General features: G+C 48.3%; 1 protein-coding gene across 1 annotated transcript in view; it reads right to left on the reverse strand.

The window, feature by feature from the left end:
- The window catches only part of SHLD1 (shieldin complex subunit 1), a 76,892-nt gene extending 65,128 nt beyond the window's left edge, over positions 1 to 11,764 (reverse strand). Inside the window, exons 1-3 of the mRNA XM_075925722.1 lie at positions 11,666 to 11,764; positions 7,971 to 8,095; positions 5,669 to 5,841 (exon numbers count right to left, since the gene is read on the reverse strand). Of these exons, the coding sequence (XP_075781837.1) occupies positions 5,669 to 5,834 (166 nt within the window). The 5' untranslated portion in view covers positions 5,835 to 5,841; positions 7,971 to 8,095; positions 11,666 to 11,764. The remainder of the gene's footprint in view (positions 1 to 5,668; positions 5,842 to 7,970; positions 8,096 to 11,665) is intronic.
- Positions 11,765 to 17,305: the final 5,541 nt, after the last annotated feature.

A 17,305-nucleotide genomic window follows, 5' to 3' on the forward strand; every position in this document is an offset into this window, starting at 1 on the left:
ACTGTACTCCGTGTTCATCAGCGTTTGGCTTTAGTCAGAGTGGCTAGATGCAATTGCAATATGAATAAAAGAAGAAGAATTTGGGGCCTGATCTTTCATTCTTTGTGCACCCAAAGTGCCCACTGAAGTCAGCAGGAGTTGTACATGGGGATGTAAATGGTTACCACGTTAACTGGTAACATTAGGCTTACTGGAGAGGTAACCGGTTAACTGGACCTGGTAATGGGAAGCTGGACAGGGCAGCAGGTGGGGTCGCAGCAGCAGGCCCAACCCCAGACACTCTGGCAGCCCTGCCCCAGCACCACCACATGCCAGGCAGGATCCCTGTTGTGCCGGCCCCAGCAGCTGCAAGAGGGGGCAGGCGAGATCCTGGACCCAGCATGCCAGGTCCTAAGCAGGGGCAGTCAGGATCCTGGTCCCAACCCCGCACTTCAGCCGCACCGGCAGCCCCTGCCTCGCGCCCCAGCTGGGAGAGATAGGACCTCGACCAGTCACGTTGCAGCAGCAACCCTGGCCCTGTGCCCAGCCGGAACAGCCCCCCACCCATCGCACAATGAGGCAGACCTGACCTGAGCTGCCCTTTGTTCATTACATGGCCAGCCAGGCCTGGCCAGAGCAGCCCGCAGCGAGTGGGCATGGCTGGTCTGAAGCAACCCCTGCCACGGGATCACAGTTAACCCTTTAAATGTAACCAGTGAACTGTTCAACCCCAATTTTACATCCCTAGTTGTACATGAGCAAAGATGCAGGATCTGGCCTCTAATCCCATAATACACAACATGAAGTTTCAGGTTAGCTTGAGCAGTTTGTCTTTGTTTTAACCATGTGTTATGACTAGCTAATTAGCTGTAAACTCGGGGCTCCGCCAACCAGACGTGGGACTGCAGTGTAAACACATGTGCCTGCTCCACCCCACATTCATCATCACCACAAATTAAATCAAAGAGCATCAACCCTTGCTGGAGAAAAACAGGCTGAGAGCAAATAAGTCACCATACACTCTCATCACAGGGACTGCCCACAGATCCCAGCCCTTGTGAATACACGTATTGAGGCTCACAGAAAACCTACGACACACTGTCTCTCTAAAACAAACCAACCCCAGCCTATCCCATTGTTCGAGGGATTTCTCCACCAAAGCAAAGATATTGATTTGGCGTATTCTCATTAGCAACAAGGAAATAGCTCACGCCGCTGTTACTCGCAAGCGGCGCATTACCAAGAGCGGAAATGAATCAAGGCTCAAATTAGAACAGGAATGCCAATCGGCCAAATCTTCTACTATAACCACGAGGTCACATAGCCTCTTCCAATGTACCTACTCCCAACAGGCAAAACACAGCCATGGCTGGACTCGCTGGCACAAATTAATGCTATTTTACTTGTGACACAGTCCTGGAATTGTCATACTAGAAACTGAAGTCAACTGCCCAGGCCTCATGATACCACAACGAGGCTGGGTTCATGGGGGCTTATCCTCTGTATGAGCAATAGAGGGAGTGACCAGTAGAGGTGCTGATGACTAAAAGTTATCATCCCTTGCTCAGCTCTTAAGCAGGCATCTTATGTCAGCAGAGGTGAGGAAGAGGCGTTAAACACTAGGGCTACGTCTACATTGGCACCCCTTTCAGAAAAGGGATGCTAATGTAGCACTTCAGCAGCCATGTTAATGCAAATATCGCGGGGGATATTTAAATCCCCCGCGGATTTGCCTATTCCAAAGTGCTACATTAGCATCCCTTTTCCGAAAGGGGTGCCAATGTAGACACAGCCTAGGGGTACGTCTAGACTACACACTTCTTTCTCAAGAAGCTTCTTTTGAAAGAGATCATCTAGGCAGGGCAGCCACAACTTTTTTCGAAAAAGCGATCCGCTTTTTTGAAAGAGAGCACCCAGGCAATCTGGATGCGGTCAAGAACGCCTGTTTGCGGTCAAGAATGCCTTTTTTTGAAAGAGCTCTTTTGAAAAAAGGCGTTCTTCCTTGTAAAATGAGGTTTACCGCTATTGAAAAAACCGCCGCGTTCTTTCGATTTAATGTCAAAAGAACACAGCAGCAGTCTAGATGCAGGTGAAGTTTTTTCGAAAAAAGGCCACTTTTTTTTTCGAAAAAATCCTGTAGTCTAGACATAGCCTAGCGATGTTAAAAAGCAGTTAATTAGGTAACTCTGTAACCTCTGAAAATCTCAGTACTTACATGCTGCAAGCTCTAAAGATACAGAGCCAGCAGTGTGGGGTGGTAGTTGGCTCGGGGGGAGCCTGCGTGTAACCATTAACAGTAACTGACGAGCCTAGGTGTATCGGTTAACCGTTTATACAGTTATACTGTTACATCACTATTAAACACCTTCTTTTAACTAATTAAATCTCCAATAGCAACAGAAATTCCACCGGGATTTTGATAGCTTTGCCTGCTAACAGAAGAAATAGGGTTTTTTTTATTTCCAAACCTGTTTGCAAATGACTTTTCAACCTGACAGAGCCTGGATTACAATAACGCTATTTCATGGAATGGCCGCAAACCTTTGTAACCCTGGGACTGAAGAGATGAAAGCGGTGGGTTCCATGCAGTTTGGATTTAACATTCCAGAAAGGTGTGGAGGCTAAGTACAACCATTTCCAGCTTTGCCCCATGCCCTGTTAATAGTGTCCAACGCCCTGTCGGTAGAGTCACTCCTATTGCTGATGACAGTGTTGGCAAAAGCCACACGCAATGGAATACTGTGCTGATGAGCCTTGGGGAAAAAATAGGACACAACAAAACAATGTTAACTGGAAATAGCTGAAAGGCTCAGACAACTGAGCACCATGTAGTTCACACGTGAAGTGATTCCCCTGCCACAAACTTCCCCCTCACTAATTTTTAAGTCGGTGCAGGGAGAAGGAACCTGGATCGTATGATGCAATAACATCAGGGAGGGTCACAGGATGTGACATATTACTGCCAATTCTTCTGATACCCTGTTTTAACATCTGTGTTAACATCTCTGCCACACCATGGCAACTGACAGAGTCCAACAACTCAACTTCACAGTGGTGAAGAAATCAGTGAGGCAAGTCTGAGGATTATTCTAAGTGAGTCAAAAATGGGTTTGTTGGGTTTTTTCCCCTGTGAAAAATTCCAATTTTTCAGTGAGAAAATTGAAAAAAAAATCTCAACCATATAATGAAGAGAGTTGATTCAGAAATGCTACTATGGTGCCTCATGGGAGCTGTAGTTCAGCTACCTCACACCATCCTTCTTTTCTATGGGCTGGGTTCCCTGGCTGGACTACATTTCCCACAATGCACCACATTCTCCTTTCTTGCTGAGATGCCACAGTGAATCATGGCTGTCACATAGGCACAGTGTACATAGGCACAGTATGAGACATGTAGTCAGTCCCTTGGGAAGCCTGGCACGTAGCGGAGAATGGGGGTATTGCACACCCAAAAAGTACAACCAACTCCCAGAAGGCACAGTGACTGTATTTGAAATAAAAAAATGTTGGCCAAAACCAAAACTTTTTGGCTTTAGATTTTGTTTTAAATGAAAAATCTAAATGTTCTGTGGAAAGCAAACACAGATTTCAAGGAAAATATTCAGCCAGGCCTAATTCTAAACGTAACTTGCTTTGTTCACACATATACACCAAACCAGTAACAGAGATAGTCACTCAGCATGTGGGGTAATCCCTCTTTCCAAAAATCTCAGGCCAGAATTGATGTCTGATTCTGAAAGAGCCACTCTGCTTTAAAAACTGATGGTCCTCAGGGCCCCAGGCACAGAGCAAATTCTCTAGCTGCTCACGTTGCTCCCAGTCCCATGATCCTGTACAACCAAAACCAAGCCCCCACACAGCCTGTCTTCCCATGATTGAACTAGGGATGGAAAAGGTTAATCGGTTACCCAGTATGCATCAGGCTTACCAGAATGCTCATCGTGTGACTGGTTGGACGGTTAACCACACCAGGTCGGAGCAGCCCTCGCTGCGTCGGGCCAGCTGGCTGGACCTCAGCCATGTCAGATGCATCTGTATTGAGCTGGCAGGGCACCCCGGCCCTGGCTGAACCAGTGAACTGTTGGCAGGCCGATGCAACAATCTAATTTTAATCATATGCCCGTTAACTATTTTAACAGATATTGGCATCCCTAGATTGAACATTTACTCCCATGCTAAGAAAAAGAACTTAGAAAACTGTGCGCAACAGGGCCATCTACTGACATCTTAGATAGCGATGTTAATACTGTATGGCTTTGTCTACACTACAAGGTTCTTGCGGCAGAGAGTATGCTAATGACGGACTCATTAGCACAAGTTGCAATGTCATTAGCATATTTTCTGCCGACGCTTTTTGCGCAAGGGGTTTTTGCACAAAAAGAAGCAGCGTAGCCACTTCCATGTTACGTAAAAAAAACCTTTTGTGCAAGATCCTTATGCCTCTCCACAAAAAGTGTCAGCAGAAAATATGCTGACATCACGACTCGTGCTAATAAGTCCGTCATTGGCATACACTATGCTGCAAAACTTGTGGTGTAGTCATAGTCTATTTGAATGCACTTCCTCAAAGGCACTCCAACCAATGTAGACTAATTCTTTCCTAAAAACACACAAAGGAAGTGAAACTGGCCTGAAGCACACTCAGAAAGTAAGAGCAGAACAGTACCTGTGTACATATTACAGGTTAACCCTCTCTAGTCCGGCACTTTCTGGTCTGGCAACATCAGTAATTTTAGTTAGCCAGATATCCATTTACAATGGGCGTGGCCAAGTTTCTTATGGTCCCATAAAGTTTTACAGCCACCAGTCCTAGTTCTCAGTGTTCTGTGCTGTTATTTAGTTCTAATTTATATTTAAATATCTTCTAATAGACAGGTACACAGTGGAAGCGTTGGTAATGCTGCTAGACAATGTTGGCCTCCCATATTTCAGCAAATTCTCTGGTTTGGCACTGACCAGGTCCTGAGGGTTCTGGCCTAGAGTGGTTTGACCTGTATATGCACAACAGTTACATTAAATGAACCTTCCAGTTGTAAAGTCACATCCTCAAAAATTAGTAAAAAATACCAGAATGGAAAGTTGAGCACACAACTTCAATTCAGCTCCTTTGTGGATAAATACAACAGAGCAGCTCCTAAACTGAAAACTGGCCCAACACTCAGTTTCATGACCATTGTGCAGAAATCCACCCTCTCTAAGAAACAAAACGAGGCAAGACATTTCACCAGCGTCTCCCTAGCTGCTGGGCATAATCATATTCCACAGCAAGCTTATTACTAATCCACAAGAAAAGCAGCACAAACAGCCATTCAGTTGCCTGTTTAGCCTTTTATAAACAGAATCCCTGTCCTGCTCTGGTTTAAATGAGGGCACAGGTTGCAAATGGAGGAAGGGAAGTTAGAAAAACATGCAAAATTGATGTTTTCTTGCTGGTTATAATTGTACAAAGCAAGATTTTTTGTTGATGCAAGAGGGTGTTACTTGAGGTCAACTGACAGAAACAATCCTGAAGCACTGTCATGCTTTATCGTAAGCCAGATGCACTTACATCAAAATTCAGCCACAGTGTTTACAGCTGATTCAAACTACACCCTGTGTTAAGCAGTAACCATTGACCTGACTCATCTTGGTCTCAAGGAAGTGTGTGTGAGAACAGGAATATTTACATTCGTTGACAGTTTGGTCTTTACCTAAGGATGCCGATGAGGCAAAAGTACCCACAGAACTATGAGGCTCGTCACTGGTCCCAGCGCTGTGTTCTGGAAGGAAGCTGTCTGCTATATCAAACGCAGAGGGAAGGTCCAGTATGCTGCTGTTTTCTGAAGAGTGGTTTGAAGTTGTTTCATCTCCCTCCATGGCCCTGCTGCAGAAAAGACACAACTTGTTACAGGGATCCAAATCATAGAACACGAGAACTATGGGACCTAAAGAGGTAATCAGGTCCAGTACCCTGCCCTCATGGCAGGACCCAGTACCCTCTAGATCCCTGACAGATGTCTGTCTAACCTGCTCTTAAATATCTCCAGTGATGGAGATTCCACAACCTCCCTAGGCAACTTATTCCAGTGTTTGACCACCCTGACAGGTAGGAAATGTTTCCTAATGTCCAACCTAAACCTCCTTTGCTACAGTTTAAGCCCATTGCTTCTTGTCCTATCCTCAGAGGCCAAGGAGAATAATTTTTCTTCCTCCTAGTAACACCCTCTTAGATACCTGAAAGCTATTATCATGCTGTTTTGTAGCAAGAAAACCCAAAGGAAAGCAAACCTTGAAAAGCTTATCTGGTCATGCTCTTTATTATCACACAGCAGAATTTTGTTTTCGGTATTTAGTTATTGATTAAACTAATTGAGAGTGGGTCTAAGAAGAGGAAGGGGATATGAAAGAAGTAGACTTTGTTCCGCTCAGGCAAAGGGGATAACTTGGAAGTTTTAAGCATCGAGTCTGACAAAGCAGGGCTCCCTGGAAACATATCAAGTCCAGGAAAATACCGAGACATGTGCTCAGCATTGAGCACATGAGCCAAGTTAGACTGCTCATGTGGTTAACATTAAGCAGCTGCTTGGAGTCTTTTTTCTGCATTGAGGCAACTGCCAGCAGCTGGGTCAACTCATCCCTTCAAACTGAAGACACTGCAGCTCACTAGTAAACAGGAGGGTGTCTTATGAAACTGACACCCCCTCTGTGTTGCATGGACATTAATATTCCTACACCACATGATGAAACACTTGAACTATGTCTAGGAGTCCCTGGCCAAAATTCCATCCCTGCACCATGTGCCGTGCACCACTCTTCTGCTATCCTCCACACTAGTCATATTGTTACAAGCAGGGTTCCCAACACTATCGTGCTGTACGAACTAGGGTTGTTAGATAGCAGGTAATAGAATAGTCAACTAACCAGCTATTCTATAGTCCCCGGGGGCGGGGATGGCAGCCAGTGCACTCCGGCTCCACTCCCGAGGAGCCCCCTGACACCCCGCCGTGCTGCTGCCTCTGTATCAGAGGCATCAGCATGGGCTGCCAAGTGGGAGCCAGTCCATGAGGGAAGTCTTCTTAAAGACCAGCTCCCCGTGTAGACCAGCTGCCTGCTGCCCTGCATTGCTGCCTCTGAGACAGAGGCAGCAGCCCCCTGTCCGCAGGAGTCCAACCTCTGTTGCTGCAGATCTCAGCAGCCTCTGTCCACGGAGAACCTGGGCCCACTGCAGGCAGAGGTTACTTCACAGCAGCCTCACCTGGCCCACCGCATTGCTGCCTCTGATATAGGCAGCAACACAAAGACAGAGGGCAGGCAGGACTGCAGAGCTGGTGCTGGGGGGAACCGGCTTTTAAGCCAGCTCCCCCAGCAAGGGCTACTGCTTCCCACCTCCCTCCCCTTGCTGCCTCTGATTCAGAGGCAGCAAGGGAGGGTGGGGGAAATGCGAGTAGTCAACTAGATTAACCGCTAAATTTAGGCCCTAGGCTTATTGGTTAATCATCTAGTCAACTACTCGTTGACAACCCTAGTAGAAACATAAAAGACGTCAAGTGCGTATGCTCTCCAAGACAAAGCAAAAAGAGGGAGGGGAGGGCAAAGAGGAAAAACACACAGACTAGATGGTGATGAGCCATACCCTCATAAATAATGCCATAATACAGGGGTTCCCAACCTTTTTCGGTCCCCGTACCCCTTTGGCTTTTAGTAAACCTTCCCGTACCCCCTATTCAATATGAAAGGAAATAAATTCTAGACTCTAGAATGCACTTTTTTCACTCACACTACTACTTTTTGAATATTTCAATTAGGATAATATAGTTATTTACCAAATATTCCCCATATCTCCTTGACAAGCTTCTCGTACCCCCTGGGGGTACATGTACCCCAGGTTGGGAACCCCTGCCATAATAGATTTCTGGGGTGGCAGATCTCAGAAGAAAAGTGATGGTGAGTGACTGAACCCAGGATTTCTTAGATCCACAAGTGGCGGGACACAACTTTTCATTTGGATTTTACCTCTGAATAGATCACTGACAATTTAGCAACTCGTTGGGTAGTGTCCAGAAGTGGACAAGTTGCCAGTGCTTGCGGTCATCTGTCATTCAGCTTTCCCTTCTAGGAAATCTGTTTTCTGCAACCTTCTGGAATGAAAAACAGGTCAGTTAGATTCCTTGCCTCAGCTGATCATGCTGCCAAAATTGTGTGACCTTCAAAGACCACATGTTACTTGAAGTCAGCACATACACCACTATTTGTCCAGCCTAGGACAGGAGTGGCTCTTCCCTGGGAAATAAAAATAGCACATTTATGAAAGAATTTCCTTCGATCTTTTTACAGCCCTGCTGAAAAGTCAATACTCTCTCCTTGTATTGGTAGGCTGGTGCCATCTCAGCTCTCATAGAGGGTACGTCTAAACTACATGGCTCCGTTGACGGAGCCATGTAGATTTGTTTGTTTGGCAAAGTCAAATGAAGTCGCGATTTAAATGATCGCGGCTTCATTTACATTTACATGGTTGCCGTGCTGAGCCGACAAACAGCTGATCAGCTGTTTGTCGGCTCAGTGCGGCAGCCATGTAAATGTAAATGAAGCCGCGATCATTTAAATCACAGCTTCATTTGCCTTTGCCTATGTGTCTAATCTACATGCCTCTGCCGCCAGAGGATATTCTAGGAAGGCGATATGATCTTTAGCAATCAGAGCTAGCACCAGGCTCAGATGACTGGCACTTATTGGGAGCATCCCAATTGGAGACAATTTAGTACTAAGCCTCTGCAGCTCCCATTCCCTTCGATCGGAGACGTGGGTTTTCAGAACTTCTGAAAAAATCAGCGCCCACCGAAAAACAAACCCTGCAAACGCAGCACTGAGAACTGCAGCCTTCGCCTCTAACCTGCCCTTAGAGTTCTCGGAGGCTGGAGGCTTTGAATTAAAAGCACAGCAAAGGGCTCGCCGCTCCTAGCCTTGCCGCTACCACAACGGTCTGGGGTTGCTGCAGCTATTTAAAGGGTTTGTGGCTCCGGCCCATGCCGGGGTAGTGCCGTGACCATGAGCTGTGAGCCATATAAATAAGACCTTGTGCCTTAACCACCACCTATACGGTGGCACGGGTAGCAGGATCTGAATAGAAAGGGGCCAGATGCAGTCCGTGGGCCGGATCAAAGTGCTAGGTGGGTCCCAAGCTGCATCTTGCCCAGCCTGATTTAGCATATGCCAGCAGGGTCCACATGAGGGAGTTAGCCCATAATCCAGATTCCAGTGTAGTAATCCAGCAAAACCTTGTATACTGGGCTATAACTATACTACAGAGTTTTTCCGGGATACTGGAAAAACTCTGCTGCGTCCAGGGAACGCGTCCGCTTTTTCAGAACAGTTTCCAAAAAAGCAGGCACGTTCTTTCGGAAGCCCTGTACTCCTAATTTTATGAGGAATAAGGGATGTTCCGAAAGAGGAGGTTTTCCCAGTTGGCCCCGTGTAGACGGGCCAAATGTCAGAAAAGCCTCTTCCGGGGAAAAAAAAGTGGAAAAAGGTACGCAAATTGCCTAACTTTTTCCAGAAGAAGATCTCAGTGTAGACATAACCCGGGTGTTGGACCACTTGGTAGCATTTAAGGGGGTGTGGAGAAGTCTAAAATAGATAAGCCCTTGTCAATATGGCCTATCTTTGGTTATTTCTATTTTAACATTTGCTGAGTGCAGCCTGCACAAAGGCAGGGTATCAGACCAGGCCCCCTATTTCCAATGAGTTTGACACCCTTACTCCATATCCTCCCATCATCCACTGTCTGACTGACCCGGCACTGATTACATTAACCACCGCTATCCCTACCCCTCTTACACATACACACACCCTGAATCACAGCGTCTCCCAGTCCCCCAAGGGCAGTCTCCTTTTACCACTGAACCAAGAAAGCCAAATTAAAGACCCACCCACCCCTTTAATCATGAATATAATTTACAACTAGCCAAGTGGCAGGTGAGCTGGAAGGGACCGCCTTCTAAATAGTATGGTGGGAGCAGTCTCCCCAATGAGTATTTATTGAAGCTGGTAAAAAAAATGTTTCACTAACATTTATAAAAGACATGGGTTCCGTTTTGGGGGGGGGGGGGGGGTGAGAGAATGAAATGTTTGGCCCGGCTCTGTTATTTATCCATCCTCCAAACACGGCATGTGAGCCAGCGGCTGTATTTGAACAGATGCTTTCCCCAGCTTTGTTTTTTAAAGCTCAGTTTACGGGCTCCCCTGCTTCTAACAAAAGCAAAACAGAGAAGCGCTCCCAGAGAAAGTCAGCAAGGGACACGGAAGGGGAGCAAAAAGGCCTTCAGGTCAAGCCGTTGGTTCCAAGCAGGGACGCTCAGCCCCTGCTGATGGTACGACGCCCTGTAGTGCTCTGCAATGGGGCCGGCCTCACACTGCGATTTACAAAGCCTGGCTTTCCAGCACAGCGGGGGGGGATAAACATACATAAAAATGGCCAGACTGGGTCCTCTAACTCACTCTCCTGTCTTCTATCAGCAGCCAATGCCTGGTAGGGATGTAAAATCCCATTTAATCAGTTAACAAGGGAGGGGGAGTGCTGGAGCACCCCCCCTGCCCGCCCAGCAGCGTGGCGTGGAGGGCCTGCTGGGCTGGAATGGCCCCCTGTCACGGTTAGGGGGAGCTTCAGCCTGGCCTGCTGCGTTGTGGGCTGCTCCGGCCAGACCAGTCCACCATGCTGCACCACGTGTGGGCAGGGAGCTGATCCAGGCCACGGGTTGACAGAAACAGGGAAGCATCATCCGGTCAGGGTGCTGCTAGTTACCCATTCACATCCCTAGTGCCAGGTGCGTGGGAGGGAATGAACAGAACAGCTGATCCACCCGGTCACCCATTTCCAGCTTCCAGCAGGGACGCTCTCGGCACAGTGGATTGCACCATATTGCATGAGAGAAATCGCCACGGCCCCAGTCCTGACAGCTGGCAGTGGGGATCCTGTGCCTGCACTGATCTACCCATGCAGACAGGTTCGCAGGATCAAGGCCTGCAGCGCTACTCGGTGTGCATAGGCCAAGTGCGGGGGCAAGGCCTTGGGAGAGGTCTGGCCGCCCACTGGCCACAGGCAGAAGCTGTGTGAGTCTGGGTCAGCAGGGCTGATGGGCTGCACCCAGACCCCACTAACGATCAGTCGCTCCTGCCCCACATGCCCCCTGAAAAGGGTTCGCTGGCAGCTCCCCTTATGGCATAGGAAGCCCTCCCCCATTAGCCACCCAGCCCTCCTGTGCGCCCCTGTCCCACTGTACCAGAGCCCCCAGCCTCTCGCCAAGCACTGCTGCAGACACCACTACCTCCCTTCCCCCCCGCCCATCCTCACTAGCACCCTTGGCTTCCCCCACTCCTTTCCCCCAGGACAAAGCTGAGTGCAGAGGGGTTACGGGCCACTCTGCCTGGCAGAGCCCCTTACGATGTGTCTAAATCTGCTCCGCCCTGAGGCTGGGAGTCCCTTTCCCAGCCCTGAGAAAGAGCTCTGTATAAGCTGGAAAGCTTATCTCTCTCCCCTGTTCCAACAAAATATATTACCTTCCCCCCACCTTGTTTCCAAAACCTCCCCAGACACTGGCACCCCTCCAGCTGACATCATTAAAGCAGCTTGCAACCCTCACACTCCATCCCATAGCTTCCACCTGCAAGGGGAAAGGGAGCAGAGACCCTGGCTAGCTTGTTGTTGTACTCACAGAGCAGAGGCAGAAAACACGGGGAGCTGCAGCTCTTGAACTGGAAGTGCACAAGCCATATTTCTTGAGGGCACAAAATCCAGACAGGAAGTAGTTCGGGGCCCTGTTTGCTAATGACACATGGGTTCCGAGCAGCTGGGTGGAAACCATATTTGTTGTGGGTAAAAGCAAACGGTTCTGATAGGGCAGAGCACTGAGAAAGTGATCAAAAGAGGCAACGTTTTCTTAAGAGTGTCCATCGACGAGAACAGGAGGAAAAAGTTAAACGAAGCTTTTAAAGAAACCCCAGTCCAAAGCACAGTCTGGTTCCTAGCCTCCCACACTCAGGAGACTAACCACACACACCTTGTACGAATGTTTAGTTCTGCCAGCAGAGAGATTGTTGCTAAGTAAAGCAGTGACTGCACCGATCCTGTGAGCCCCCAAAATATTTTGGAAAATCTGGAGCAATCTCCTGCATGCAGAAGATGAGTGTGTTTCAAAACCAAAACTTCAGATGCAGAGATGACAACACTATTTCTCAGCCAGGCTACAAGTCTAATGCTCTAGAATCGTTTGCTGCAAAGCTTCTAGAAAACACATTTTAAACTCATTCTTAGGGATGTAAAATCCCATTGCAATTGGTTAAGCAATTAAACATTGTGTTTAACTGGTTAACCGGTTAAAGGGGGGCGCGAGCAGGGAGGCCGGGGTGGAGTCTCCCACTCCTCCTGCCTGCAGCATGCACAGGTCCACCACGGATAGGGGCTGATCAGAGTAGCCCCGGTCCATGGCAGGCCCTCTCTGTAGCCGGTGGAGAGCTACTCCAGCACCTACCAGTTAACGGTTAACTGGAACCAGTAAGCTTCACCTTGATTACCAGTTAACTGGTTAACCTTTCACATCTCTACTCACTATGCTGCCTGTTGTGCTCTTCCTTCTTATGATCTTCCTTTCAGTTTTCTAAGGCCCAAACCGGCATGGACAACCACGAGGGAACCTTGTGCCTTCATAGACCCTGATGTTGCCCCCAAAATAAATCCCCAGCATTCCAAGGAAATGTATTTATGTTTCCTGTGTCTAAAACTTTAGCTTTGAGATGTTTTAAAATCTTCTCAGTGCAGAAAAATGCAGCAGGTTCTTCAGAATATTGGGGAGGGAAACCCATGCACCTAGGCTACGTCTACATTGGCCCCTTTTCCGAAAGGGGCATGCTAATCTTACAGGTCGTAATAGGGAAATCCGCGGGGGATTTAAATATCCCCCGCAGCATTTAAATAAAAATGTCCGCCGCTTTTTTCTGGCTTTTAGAAAAGCCGGAAAAGAGCGTCTACACTGGCCCCGATCCTCCTTCAAAGTAGGAATAAGAGATCCTCCGGAAAAGGGCTTTTTTCCGGAGGATCGGGGCCAGTGTAGACGCTCTTTTCCGGCTTTTCTAAAAGCCGGAAAAAAGCGGCGGACATTTTTATTTAAATGCCGCGGGGGATATTTAAATCCCCCGCTGATTTCCCTATTACGACCTGTAAGATTAGCATGCCCCTTTCGGAAAAGGGGCCAGTGTAGACGTAGCCCTATTGTTTTATATTCTGATCTCAGTAAGACTGAACGTTAACAGAGGAGCACACCTATAAAGGTCAACATACAGGATTGGGGCCTAAACACTCCCCTCCAATTTTTTACACAATGTACTTCTTCCTAACCCCACATTTCTTGTCTCTCTCCTGTCTCTTCAAGATGCTTTTCTGTTTCTGCCACTTTACTCTCCGCTGATGTTTTTAAATTGAAGCGAGTTTTGCCTGTAGATATGTACAGTTCAGTTCACAGACGGTGACACGTGTTAAATGCAAAAGCAGGTCTGCAGATTGGAAGTGTGGATTATTATTTATGGGTGGGAACTCTGATATTGAGTGCCATGTTGCTGTGGGCTAGAAAATTCACAGGTACTTGACGCAGCATTGCAATAAACCTGTATCCACCAATGGTATTTGGCACAGTGTTTTCAATCCTGGCCCCTCCTCACATGTGCTCTCCAGGTGTCTGTCTCCCGCCCCAATCTCTCTCTGTCTCCCCTGCAGTACGTTCCTGCCCAGCCTGCTGGGTCAATCGCTGCTTCTTCCAGCTCCTCCAGCTCAGCTACAAGATCTTCAGCTACGAGTGCCATCTCCAACAGCATGTCCAGGATGGGGCTCTCCTCATGTAAGCTGCTGTGCAGGCCCCCACACCCAGACTGCTCTGGGACTGCTGGCCAGGCAGGGCCAAGCTGCGGCTGTTCCCGGCCCTGCTTGGCATGTGTGCTAGCGGGAGGGGAGACATTGCCTGCACCCTCTTTTCTTCCTGCCCCAGCCAGACCCATGCAGGAGCTGGGCTGGGGAAGGCGGCTGCCAGTGCCAGGGACTGACATGGGCATGCAGGCAGGGGGCTGTGAGACAGGCAGGCCTTGGGGCAGCCAGCAATCCCTTGCAGGCCCAGAGGGCCCAGGCTAGGACATGAGGGAGCCACTATGCTGGGAGGCTGGCAGCAGAGAGCCAGGGGGCCTGTCTGTGTCCAGCTGCCTCAGTTACAAATCCCAGTTCTAGCCACCCCAGCCTGTATCCCAGCCAGCCAGGAACAGGGGCATGGGCGGAGCAGTGTTCTTGGTCACATGACTGCTCTAGCCAATGAGACTGATTTGGCATCTCCAAGGATGTATAAAAGAAGCTTTCCACCCCGATGACCAAGTGAGTTGTTAGCCCTGCATGCCTTGGGGGACATTGGGTGGGGCTGGAAGAGCCTTGAACTACTCAAGTCATGCAGAGACCCCTGAATCTAGGCTCAGATCCTAACTCATAGTGGCCTAACCCCATTGAGGTCAATGGGCATTAGGTGCCCAATGCCCTGGCAGGGCCTGGGCGACCCCTCGAAGTGGGGTAGTGGTGCACACACTGGTTTGTTCCACGCTGGGGCCAATCAGCCAGGTCCAGTGCACATGGGTAAGCGGCCACCAGTGCTCTAGGGCCCACACCAGCTTCTCCCTTCGCATGTTCCTCTCAGACAGCCCCAGAAGGGTGAATTCATCATCCTTTGGGAGCACAGAGGGCACAAAGCGCTGAGACACAGGGCACGTTCCCTTAGGGTTGCCAGGTGATTTAACAAAAAATACCAAACACCCCCCTACAGTCCCAAAAAAAACCGGCAGCGGGGGGGGGGGGGGCGGTGGAGGAGGGAAGGGGGGAAGTGACTAGTTGACTCAACTATCCCATAAGCATTTGCTTATCAGGTAGTCGACTAGTCCTTAACTTCCTTAGTGGGTAGTGAGCCTGGGCTCCTGTTCCCAGTTCCGTCACTGTGGGACCTTGGGCCAGCCCCCACCATGCTTGTGCCTCAGTTTCCCCACATGTCACATGGGGATTACAACATGGGCTGGTTCGTGGGGATTGTAACTGCTGAGTTCCGGATTTGGATGGCTCATAAACACTACATTAAAGAGCTATCGGGTGCTCTGGTTTGCGTGACTTTATGGCTATACTGTATGGCTCCCTTTCTCAATCCTCCAGCCCCTAGCTCTGGCGGGTTGCACTGCTCCTGCTTCCACCTGATCCCACATCAGCCTCTCTGCCCTCACAACTCTGCCCACTGCAGAGCTGCATCCCCTTCCCCAGTGCGGGTTGAGAGGTGCGGGTGCTCCAGCTGCGTAGGGCACCATAATTCATAAGGACCCTGCTTGGAGCCAGATCCTTGAGTTCCTTATGAGAAAGGGGTTTGGGGCTTAATTAAGGAATCAAGACCAGCTCCTCACCTGCTGTGGATTGTTTTTAAGCTTTGTTTAGATGTCAAGGTCCAGGGCCCATTGTGCTAAGCCCTGGACAAATACAACAAGCAACAGGCCTGCCCCCAAAGACCATAAAAGCTAAAGGTCACATGGCTAAGACTGATGGGAGGAGGCTGGGCTGTACCAAGCTGTCTGCAATTCTTAGCTGATTGGCTGCTCTGATTACACCTGGATCTGGCCCTGGATCTCTGCCACAAGCCTCCTGGGCCAGACACAGAGGGGCTGGTGAAAAGGGAACTGAAAAACATGGGGAAGGAGCCCATGCAATCCTATAGGGCACACTGGCGAGAGGGGGGCTATTGCTTGTTAAATAAGGTCTTCTCCGGTCTCAGTTACTGCCAGTCATTGCAGTCTCACAAGGCAAATGGCGGTCTCCTATTTCTCTTTCTTTTCTGCTGAAAGTGAAACACATTCCTCTTGTGCTTTTAGTGACATGGCACTTTTCTGACACCTGCCTTCTGAATTATGACCTGCTACCTTCGCTTCTCAAGAACTTCCTAAGAGTCATCAGCACAAGAGGAAAAAAGTTACATAAAATAATAGTCAAGTGCTGCAAGTGGTAGGTTCTTTTTGCGCCCCCCCCCCCCCCTGCTTTGCTTAACAATGTGCAGAAAACAAACAGCCCCGCGGGTCATATTCAGACTGGGCTGGAGGCTGATACAGGCTTCAGACAGGAAATGCAAAATTAAGACTCACATTTGACTGTGAATGAAGGCCACTAAGGAGAAGGCGTGAGCTGATGAAGCAAGAATGGGGATTATGAAATAACTTTGTTTTCTGGTTATTGCTGGATTGTGTCACAATTAATATTACTGCTCTTCAGAATGTTGAAATTACAGTGCCGGAACCACAGCTGGGGTAATAGAGCTAACCTGACTCGAGTTTAACTAGAGCACATCAACCCCTAAACTAGTAATCCAGCCAGGCTGGTAAACTGCTAATCACTTGGGCAGCATTTGAATCTCTCCTGGGTGGCCACCCAAGCACACATCTTAGAGGGAACACTGCATTGGAACAGAGCAAAAATAAGTTCTATTCAAGGACCCTCTAAGAGGCTTGCAACTGTAAAAATCAATACAGAAATGGGAGATGTTATGATCAGCAATTGCCTTCTCTCATCATTTCCTTACAGATGACATAGTATAAAGGAAAAACAAAAAGAGGTGTTTCAAAAACATGCCTGGTAACGTCTGCATTTCTGCTGTGTAAATTCACCCACTTATTAGACACTTTCTCATCATGACAGCTCCATTTTGGAGACAAGCAGCTTGCAGCTGTTCTGTTTCTGGCTACTCTTTCTGGTTACTCTTACTAGCTCAAAGGGAAGGAGAATAAGATTAGTCACTAAGATTCCAAGCAGCACTAAAGGTCAGTGGAGATGACTGGAAAACAAGCTGGTTTTCATTCAGCTAATGTGCACAAAAACAAGGAGGAAAATATAATTTTGTTGAAGAGTTAAGACTTCTGGATGAAAAACCAAAATTCTTCAGCCAAAACCCCCTTTTTTCCCAATTCAGAAATAATGCAGCAATGCTTTATGGGCATTGTAGTTCAGTGCTTCATGGTCCCCTTTTCCCATGTGAGCTGGGCTCCCCAGCTGAACTATGTCTTCCATGATGCATCATAGTAGGTCTCCCTCCTGGGTGAGGAGAGGCAGTTGCATCATTTCAGCCCTGACCATGTTCAATCATGAGTGGTATAGTCCAGCTGGAGATACTTCCCATAGAGGAGAACAGGGATATGAGGCTGTGGAACTACAACTTCCATGAAGCACCATGGTAGGCTATCCAAATCAAAATTTTTCAGTTCTCATAGAATCACAGAATCATTGAGTCCATAGAGTCATCGAGTCT

The sequence above is a fragment of the Pelodiscus sinensis genome, chromosome 3, assembly GCF_049634645.1.
Source record: "Pelodiscus sinensis isolate JC-2024 chromosome 3, ASM4963464v1, whole genome shotgun sequence".
Lineage (NCBI taxonomy): Eukaryota > Metazoa > Chordata > Testudines > Trionychidae > Pelodiscus > Pelodiscus sinensis.